General features: G+C 30.7%; 1 protein-coding gene across 4 annotated transcripts; it reads left to right on the forward strand.

Annotated features, from left to right (window-relative positions):
- Positions 1 to 2,185: 2,185 nt before the first annotated feature.
- On the forward strand, positions 2,186 to 4,594 carry LOC107937206 (zinc finger CCCH domain-containing protein 15). 4 transcript variants are annotated; one of them, XM_041083007.1, is made up of 3 exons: positions 2,186 to 2,492; positions 2,595 to 3,219; positions 3,855 to 4,594. In XM_041083007.1, the coding sequence occupies exons 2-3, from the start codon at positions 2,617 to 2,619 to the stop codon at positions 4,179 to 4,181; spliced, it is 930 nt and encodes a 309-aa protein (XP_040938941.1). In that variant the 5' UTR covers positions 2,186 to 2,492; positions 2,595 to 2,616; the 3' UTR covers positions 4,182 to 4,594. The 4 variants fall into 4 exon arrangements, with proteins under 4 accessions (XP_040938941.1, XP_016725551.1, XP_040938943.1 ...); XM_016870062.2 differs by having other exon boundaries at positions 2,188 to 2,492; positions 2,569 to 3,219; XM_041083009.1 differs by having other exon boundaries at positions 2,188 to 2,492; positions 2,569 to 3,219; positions 3,870 to 4,594.
- Positions 4,595 to 10,599: the final 6,005 nt, after the last annotated feature.

Consider the following 10,599-nt stretch of genomic DNA (forward strand, 5'->3'; position numbering starts at 1 on the left):
AATTTTGTAAAGCTCCCCCCCCCCTTCACAAAATCACCTTCTCATTTAACTTCAATTCCAAGCAAATTATACAATCAAATGCCTCTCTAACCGCAACCGCCCCTTGCATTTCATGTACCTTCACCTTGCCCAATTTCATATTTATTTAGATATTCTTCTATTCAATAATATCATTTTCAAATCCATCTTTTCTGTGCTATACCCAACATTTATTTATCTTAATTCCATTATATTATCATTTAATTTATTACATAAAACTTTTGCCAATTTTAAAATACTGAATGTTTATCTATCAATACATTATTTATGCTTCTTACTAATTTGGTTCACCTCATGTCAATTGTTAATTTATGGGGAAAAAAATCACCATTTATATAAAGTAATTTGAGCTCTTTTATATATATATATATATATATATTAAAAAATACATAAAATTTGAACCTATAACCTTAAAATTTTCTTTATTTTAACTTTACCATTTGAACTAAAATCACTTTTAATTTTCTTATCAATTTTTAATATATAAATTATTTACATATCTATACTATATTCAAATAATTTATTGAATTCGTATCACTCTTTAATTAAGCAATTACCAAAAATCTTTCCTTATAAAAAATAATAAACATTATTATAAGAATATTCTAGTCTATTCAAATCATATAAAATTCAGGAAATTTTTTATAATTTTAAAAGATATAAAATCTAAAAAAAATGTAGTTGATGTCATTTGCAACCAAATCTAGTACTTTTTTTTAATGTCTTTTATCATTTCAATTAAATTTTTATTTAACTTTTAAATATTTTTAAAAAATATATTTGTTACATTTGAGTTATAATTTAGTATCTATTAAATAAGTGATATAAATGAGTAAATTATAGTTCATCCAACCATTGGATTAAACATTCACGATTTGATGATGATTATCTCCCCCACCCCCGCGCCCCCCGGACCACTCTGGGCTGTTGAAACTTCAGGGATACTAAAAAGGAAAAGGACCTTTAAGGCCATCTTGGTAAATATAATCAAACCTAAAGAATATTTAGGTGATTTGATAATAACAATTTGACACAACAAAAAATCACTTCAACAACAAATAAATATGTTAATAACTTAAAATTTATAAATTATAAATTATTAATATATCAAATTTTGTGAGGGATCTACTTACACAAGTATAAAATTAAAGTTTTTTTTTTACACTTAAAATTTTCATGATCCAAATGTCAAATTTTATATCTCATTCATATAGATCATATGTGTCAAATTTGACATAAATTTAAAATTTGTAACTATTTGATTTGTGTAAAAAAAAATTTCAATCATTCAATACATATTAATATATACAACATTTTAGATTAATATAATAGAGATATTGGATGGGTTCAAAAATTTACATACATAATAAATATAAGTATAAAAACCATATTTACTCATCAAAATTTATATAAATAAAAGTACCTTGGTGAATTTAAAAACAAAATGTTCATATGGAAGAATAAATTTCTTACAAGAAAAGAAAAAAAATAAAAATTTAAAGAGTGGAAATTATTTATTTTACAGTATAATTTATAATATAGTAATTATGATTTGAAATGTTTATTATATTATTTAAATTATTAAACTAATTTATATATCTAACATTAATTAAAAAATAAAATATATATTATTTTGTTAAATTAAAAAAAAGTAATATGAGGTGGAGTTAACAAACTAGAAATTTGTAAAAGGTGAAGAGTTTGGAGAAGTTCTTGGCCTGCGATTCTACCCTTGCTTAAGCATAATATTTGAGTTTGGAGTCAGAATTTTGTTGAATCTAAGATAAAACTCATTTATTGGGTAACAAACCCAACTTGGAACTTAATTATTGGTGTTACAATATCTCTTTCACTTATCGCTCCTACTAATATATATAAAATTGTAACTGTAATTGTGAGTCTAACTTACAAACAAAATTATTATTTTTAAGTGTAGATTTAGATAAATGATGAGCTTAATTTATTTTTATTTTATCATTACAATATTTAATTTTATTATTACCTTCATTCTCATAAAAATACATCACCTATCTAAATCCACTACAAATTTCTCCTTCAACCGTTGTCTCCACACCCCTCCAAACTTTTTTGATGAAATCAGACGACCCACTCCATCCAACGACGTTTAATCGATCAGAGAATCACAAATTAGATTTAACTAAATGACTTAAATACCCTTAAGGAAATGCTTAATAATGGCTTGATAATCCAATCGAGTGCAAAGGGTAATTCTGTTAAACGGTTTTAGAAACCATCAACTTTTTCCTTCCCTCCAATTCTCTCTTGCTATAATAAACCAGTCTTCTTCTTCTTCTACTTTCCTTTTCTTCTTTTGGCTCTCTCCAAACAAACAACAAGAATATTATATATATATATATCAAAAAAGAGATTTCTCACTCACTCTCTTTCGCTGTTCTGAAGAGAAAATCACTACTGTTACAGTCAAGGTTCAGGTGAGCGTCAAATTTTCTCAATTTCAATGAAATCTACTTTCTGATGTTTTTGATTCGATATCATTTTTTTTTTTAGATTTTTTTTTCTGTTATTCCTAAAAGCTTTTCCAAGCTTCATTCGGAAATGCAAAACGACAATTTTGCAACCGTCTATGGCGACCTCGCAGCCAAGCAATCGAAAGATCACCAGAGCGACGGAGTTTTCTCTTCCTCCACCACCTCATCCTCCACTTCCGCCGCTTCTGTCTTCGCTCTTTACCATCCTCGCATCCTCATGCAACAACATCAAGATATGATCAACCGCCACAACCTCTGCCTCACTCGCCTCCGTGAAGCTGCAAAGGAAGCCGAGGCACTCCGCCAAGAGAATACCTCCCTTCGATCTGCCAACCGAGATCTCAACAAGCAACTCAGCGCACTGATCCAAGTCTCTGTGCAGAACCACTTTTCATCATCTGATTACAATACCACGCCGTTTGAGTTGGTGAACGCGTTGCGAGGACTTTGTCTCGGTAGTGGCGGTGGAGGGGAGGTAGATGTTTCTGATGAGAGTCCGACGAGTGTGATGGAAGGTGGTGCGGTGGACGTGGAGCGGGTCATGTTACCTAAGAGCATATCTGTTAGGTCTAATGGATATCTGAAGATGATGAATCAAGCTGGAGCGAGTCATCGTGGTAAAACTCGTGGACCAACTCGGACTGGAAATACCTCTCAACTCAGTGGAGCGGTGAGTTTGATTCTTTTTCTTTTTCTTTTCTAGTTCTGTTTGGATGCAAATTCGTAATTGCAAGTAGTCCTTTTTGTTTTTATTTTATTTAATGAATGCCTTCTTTGGCTTTGCAATGAAGCAATAAGCTAACTAAATCAATCATGTTAAGACGCGAGTTTCATTATTTAAGACTACTCTCTTTCCTTTAATTTTTATTTTTTAAAATAAATAAAATTGTTTGGGGGCTTTGGCAAGAACCTAATTCAACCGAGTCTGTTACTGTCCTCTATTTTGGCACTATAAGATGACAATTGCTTAGTTTAGACAATTTATTAAGCAAGTAAAACTAGGGTTCACATTTACTGTTAATTCAGAGAATTTAAACTCTTTTACTTCCAATCTCCGGATTCACGGGCAGCGTAACTGAAATCTAGTGAAACAGTCCCAAACTTGTTACCCTTATCAAGAAATGTGCTTGGACATGTAAGGTTTGTGTATTTATGAACAGTCTTGTGGCCGCTGGCTGTATATTAGAAATAAAAATGAAATTATTCATTTATATATATAATAGTAAATGCGAACAATAATAGGTTTACATTTGATTCTTGTTCACCTTAAGTCCTTAAAATGGAAATGCTGACTAATCCTTTTAGGTGAATGTGCAGCAGAAGGTGTACGTTCAGGGCGGAAAGAAGGAGGAAGAGCCGCTTGAATTGGAAGTGTACAACCAAGGCATGTTCAAAACTGAACTCTGTAACAAATGGCAAGAGACTGGTGCCTGTCCTTATGGCGATCACTGCCAATTTGCTCACGGCATTGAAGAGCTCCGCCCTGTAATCCGCCACCCTCGCTACAAGACTGAGGTTTGCAGGATGGTCCTTGCTGGTGATGTCTGTCCCTATGGGCATCGATGCCATTTTCGCCATGCACTTACTGAACAGGAGAAGTTCATGGACCACCTCAAGCCCAGGAACAGGTAAATAATGGGAGAACAACATATTGGTTGCTTGTTGTAGAGATCAATGTTCATAATCATAATCATAATCCTGAACCCCCAAAAATTTGTTAAAAGTATTATATGCATAAGGTAGGAAGGAAGTTTACAGGTATGGTGGACGTATATACAATTGGAATAATTAGCATCATAAGAAACACACAAGTTAGTAGATGGAGATTGGAAGAGGCTTTGTGGTCCTGGAAGGTGGGAGATTTGTTGAGGTTATTAGAGGTATTCACTTTTTTTTCTTTTTCTTAATATCATTGTTTCTTCAAGTATGATATTAAAGCATAATCCTTACTTGGGATGTTTGGTGTGCTTAAACCAATCCAATGTGGAACAAAAAGAAAAGAAAAGAAAAGCATTAATAGTGATGATGTTCTTGATTCTGGCAAATTAAGCATCTTCTGTTTGGAGTCAATATGATATTGGTATTGTTAGTGTCATATAACTTTGATCGACCATTTTAAATGTGATACGGTTTTACTGTACGAACAACAATATAAAAAAAGTTTTTAAGTATGGCAGAAAATTGAATTATGATTAAAAAATCATTTTTTAAGGAATTTTTTCCCATATGTTTGTGTCACGAGGCCATTATCATGATAACCTTCTCTCGCATTTTTAACTATCCAGCCAGTAAGGAATTGAACAATAAAGGGCTGTTCATATACCACTTATCATGAGCAGTACCTTCTTCCAAAGAAACATGTTTGATATGCAATGCACTCTCGCCTATATGCCCAAAACCTCACTTTTTCTTCTTCGATGTGGAACTAATGTACTATAAGTCTTTTAGAGCCTTTGACATAACATATGCTAGGTGACCAGTAGTTTGGTTATGCCCATGGAGTAATGGGTTTTGAATTCAAAACTTTATATATGCTAAAAATTGGGAGATCCACTTTGTTAATGAAAATTAATAAAATTTTCAAAAATTTTATAGAAGGGAAAAATTAGGAATATAAAAGGAGTTATTTTGGGTCTTTATTCTAAAAAATAAAAGAAATGTATAATATTGTAAAGAGACGACAAAATTTTAATTTTCTAAAATAAATATTATATTTTTTATAAGTAAAAAAATTCAAAATGGAAAAGTGGTCAGTAAAACATTTCATGGCCAATCAAAAAAAAAGAAAATCAATGTTCTAAAAACTAGATCGGAGATTGAACTAATCAAGTCTTGCGATTACCAGTTGAGCCTTTTCGATTATCAATTCAACCGATCAAACCGTTTGAATCAATTGGATCATTTTTAAGAGTTTCTAAATAAAAGAATTATGTACATTCAAAATGATGATGAAAATGATTCTTGTTTAGAAAACAAATTTGAAGATGCCCTAATCCGAAAAGAAGATGTCAAAATTAATCATGAAATTAAAGAAGACTTCTTCGAGGCATTCATTGAAGAAGACGAATATTGTGATTCTCAAAGATTAATTGTGCACCACATGTTGAATGCATAAAAATGGGGGAGGGGGGCGAAGCTCGGAACAAAGAGATAATATATTCGTACTCGAAGACTAATCCAATGTAAACTTTGTTCACTCATCTTTGATAGTGGAAGTTGTGCTAATGTGTTGAGTACACTTTAAGCCATACAATCTTCAATAGCTTAATTGAAGTTAAGGTAATTAAACATTCTTTAATTTCTTTTAAAATTGGAAATTATACTTATGAGATTTGGTATGATGTAATTTCCATGCATGCTAGCCATCTACTTTTAAGGTGACTATGCCAATTTCAATTGAGATATGGTTCATCATGATAAATTTAATTGTTCTTCTGTCATCTTCAAAGGAAAGAAATACACGTTGACTCCATTATCTCTTAAATATGTATATCGAGATCAACTCAAGATGATGGTATTTTGTGAGAAGGTAAAGGGAAGTAAGGAAAACACTTCGAAAAAGTTAACAAAAAAGAGACCACTAAAGGAAAAAGGCCAAATAATGATCCAATGGTATGTGCATCCTCTTATGAAAAAAAAACAGATGACAAATAGATCAAGCTATTTTACTAAGGAGAGAGATGTTAGGAAAACCTTTATTTTGAAACAAACTTTTTTCCTACTTGGGTTCAAGGAAAATTTTCTAACTTTATTTAACCTTAACAAAAAAAATTCTAGTTTCTTTATATGTTTTTCATAGGATTATGCTGATAGGTTTTCCAATGAGATGCCTAAATGATTGCCACCTTTTCGAGGTATTAAACATCAAATTGACTTCATTCCTAGTTCCATTATTCCAAATAAACTAGCTTATCAAAGTAATCTTGAGGAGACAAAGGAATTGTAAAAGCAAGTGGAAGAACTTTTGGAGAAGGGATTAGTTTGAGAAACCTTAAGCCCATAAGCAATTATGATATTGTTGGTACCCAAAACGGATGATAGTTTTTGAATGTGCATTGATTGTAGAGCTATTATTGGTACCATCAAATATATGCATAGTGTTTCTATTTTCATTAAGATAGATCTTAAAAAATGGTTATCATTAAATTAGAATTAAAGAAGAAAACGAATGGACAATTGATTTTAAAATTACATACGAACTTTATGAATGGTTAGTTATGTCTTTTGATTTGACTAATACATCTAGTTTTTTTTTTTGAGATAGTTGAATAGTGTTTTAAGGCCTTAGGGAAATTTGTTGTGGTTTACTTTGATGGTATACCAATCTATATATACTTGTATTAATGATCATGTTGAACATGTTATATTAGTATTAAAAGTTTTAAGGGAACAACAGCTTTATGCTAATCTTAAAAAGTGTACTTCTTACATCGATAAATTAATCTTTTTAGATTTTGTTATTAGTGCTAAATGTATCAAAGTTAATAAATAAAATGTAAGAGTCTTTTGTGAGGCATGTTCCTTAGTCGATTTTCGAGGTGAGATCCTTATATGGACTTGCTAGTTTTTATATTCGTTTTGTGAAAGATTTATCCATTGTTATTGCCCCTTTGATCAAAATAATTAAAAAGGATGTGGGATTTAAATCGAGTGAAAAGCAAGACATGACTTTCAACACCTTGAAAGTTTAATTATATAGTGCATCCATATTAAAGTAACATGTTTTTCTAACATTTTTTTAATGTGATGCTTTTAGTGTTAGGATTGGTGCAATTTTGATGTAAGAAAAGAAACCTATTTGCATTCTTTAGTGAAAAGTTGAATGACACTCATCTAAATTATTCTACCTATGATAGGGAACTTTATGCCTTAGTTCCAGCATTTGACATATAGCAACACTACTTACTTCCAAAGGAGTTTTTCATCCGTGCTGATAATAAATCTTTTAATCACTTAAAAGGTCAAGATTAGCAAAATAAAAGGCATGCTAAGTTGGTCGAGTTTATTGAGATTTTTCCATATGTAATTAAATATAAGTAAAAAAATGATAATGTTGTAGTTGATGATTTATCTAAAAGATATTCCTTAATGACTACTTTGAGTGTTGGCATTCTAGGATTTGAACATATTAAGGAATTATATGTTGATGATTCTAATTTTGCTTCTATATTTAATGTAGCGACCCAATTTTAACAGATGTCAAAAAATACTATTTTAGAACTCAAATCCATAAACCGAGTCCATGAGATTATAATAGGAGGATTTATGAAGTTAAAATGAATGTATATTAATGAATGATTGAGTAATTAAATCAAGAAAATCATAAATTAAAGTTCAGGGACTAAATTGTAAAAGTTAAATCGTTATTGAATTTTAAATTGGAAAATACTTGAGGACCCGATTGACAATTAACCAAAGGATCCAAATGGTTATTAAACTATTGTTTTGTATAAGATAGTGGAAGCGGATGACAAAATCCACTTAATCATCTATTATAACTATAATATAGAAAATAAACTTAAATTTATTAAACAAAGCATGATTAGTTAAACTAATTAAATATTATTCTAAGTATATATATTCATAAGTAAGAGATGACAACATTATCATCTTTCCCCTTTGATTTTAGTCATTCATGCCCTAAAAAGAAGAAGAAAAACTTCTTTGTTTTTTTTGTCCATTGTGATCCAAAATTAATCAAGGTAATTAAGTTATTTCCTTAAGATTGTTATGAAATTTGAATCATGAGAGCTTAATTTAGCTAACTCATGTATTGATTTCTTCAATTGTTAGATGTTTAGAAAGTTATCATTAAAGTATAATTGATAAATTTAAGCTTGAATTTGAAGAGATTGTTAGTTAGTGAGCTTGGATTATGTTAAAGATTAAGTTAGAAATTAAGTTAAGTTTTATAGATAATTTTATGACATTACGAGCCAATTTGAATAAAGAGAAAGTTGTTAGGAAATTATGCTATAGACTAAAAGTGCAAGGTCCCTAATGAAAGAATATGAAATTAGATTTTTATTCGATGTTAAATATCGAAAAATACAAGTATTTCAAACATTAGGATTCAAAAGGGTTAAATAGGGTCATACATCTCATGACATTATTATTGGTGAGCCATTGAATGGCTATTACATGTCTAACTTATTCCATTGATTGTGTGTCTATATACTTGTATAAAGAAAGAATTGGAAAGAAGTGAAGCAAACAAAGGGAATAGTAAAGTTGTTGATTAAGCCTTAAGAGAAACCTACTCATTTTTGTGTTTTGGAAGGTAAGTTGTTGTGGAACTTACTATCTTTCCTTGTTTGTTATGCATGCTTGTGTGAATTCTTTAGTTCATAATATTAGTAGTATGTACCATGTTAAAAATAAACGAACTAGACATGCTTGGCAAGGAAACATTAATGAATTGTGAATAAGATTAAATGGATACTATCTGAAGTATGGAATGCAAGTACATATATATATAGTAAAATGCTTGTTGAGATATGCCTAAGAAAAGGGTCAATGATCTTTATTATGTTATATGGTAAGTATATGTTACGTATAAAGCTACGACTTATGAATTATGAAAATTAAGATGTAATTATTAGAACTAAACGTGTTATTATTAATGATATATGCCCATGTAATCTTGGCAGAATGGATAGGATACAATTGGCATGTCAATAAGGTCATATGTACATTCTTGTACAGGTTTTGATAGTGATATGAAGAATATTTTATGTCATTGGATGATTTAGCATTTGTTATGGATCATCGAATACGAACTACCTCTAAGGAGACCTTGATGTGGTAGAGGGATGTATTTATGTATATATATGTCTTTGATGCGTTTGGGCCTTACACTTACGTGGCCTGATGTGGTGTAGTTATTACTCTTTTGAGCTATCTTGGTGTGGTGTAGTTCGTACTTGTGTCCCAGTCCATTTTTACTAAGGTTGCATTAGGTGAAACATTAAATTGCATATGAATTTGAGTAATGAAAAATGAACTCGATATGGCAGTTTATGAATCCTTTTAGATATAATTGTCATGGTATGGATGAGTAACCCATTGGATGGAATTGATAACTATATAAACACATAAGTAATGGCATGGTCCTTTAATGCTTTTGGTTGTAGTTATTATATTTTGAATGTATATATTTGTTTACATACGCTTACCTTGCATTGTAATGTTATGTGCCTTGTTTAGCTATATTAGTGCTTAGTTCACTTGGCATTTAATATGCTCATCTATGACCAAGGTAAGTATAGTAATTCCATTTTGAACATACTAACCATTGAATGCTTACCTACCATTTTTGTTTCTTTATGTGTAAATCCTCGACTATCGGAATTCTTGAAGCTGGCTTGGGCCGGATACCACACTATTCATAAAACGATAAGAGTATGTTTATTTTTTATCAAATGTTGTGACATGTACATATCTTTTATAAGTAATTGTCAAACTTATGTATAGAACTGTTAAGCTTGACATTTTTATGATATAGCTAAAAAATGTCTAGTTCTTTGTTATATATTGTTGATCAAGTCCTTTTGTTATAATAAGCTTTATGATTTTCTTGTGTATAATTTTAGCTGGTATGGTATGGTAACAAGTTTATTGGATGGTGATTTGACATTTGAAATAATGCCTATGATGTATTATATTGAGTTTTTAGGTCACTTAGACCATTTGAGATTGGTATTTGGTAAGTTTGGAAAAAAAAGCAAAATTTAGGGAACCTGTCCTTATAGTGATGACACACTCTCATTGGTGTCGCAACATTAAACATTTGCCCCTATAGTCGTGACATTCCCTTATTTGAAGTCGTGACCATCAACCCACTATCTTCAATGTCCCGACTTGCCTTTGCTGAAGTCATAACACTAAGCCTTCTACCATTAATACTCGCGACGTTTTCCTTTTTAAGTCGTGACATCAGGTTACTATCTTCATGGTTGCAACTTAACCCTTTTGAAGTCCTAACATAAACCTACTGTAACACCCCTCAACCGTATTCAATGCTGGAATAGGGTTATAGAGCATTACCGGA

The sequence above is a fragment of the Gossypium hirsutum genome, chromosome A12 (assembly GCF_007990345.1).
Source record: "Gossypium hirsutum isolate 1008001.06 chromosome A12, Gossypium_hirsutum_v2.1, whole genome shotgun sequence".
Taxonomy (NCBI): Eukaryota; Viridiplantae; Streptophyta; class Magnoliopsida; order Malvales; family Malvaceae; genus Gossypium; species Gossypium hirsutum.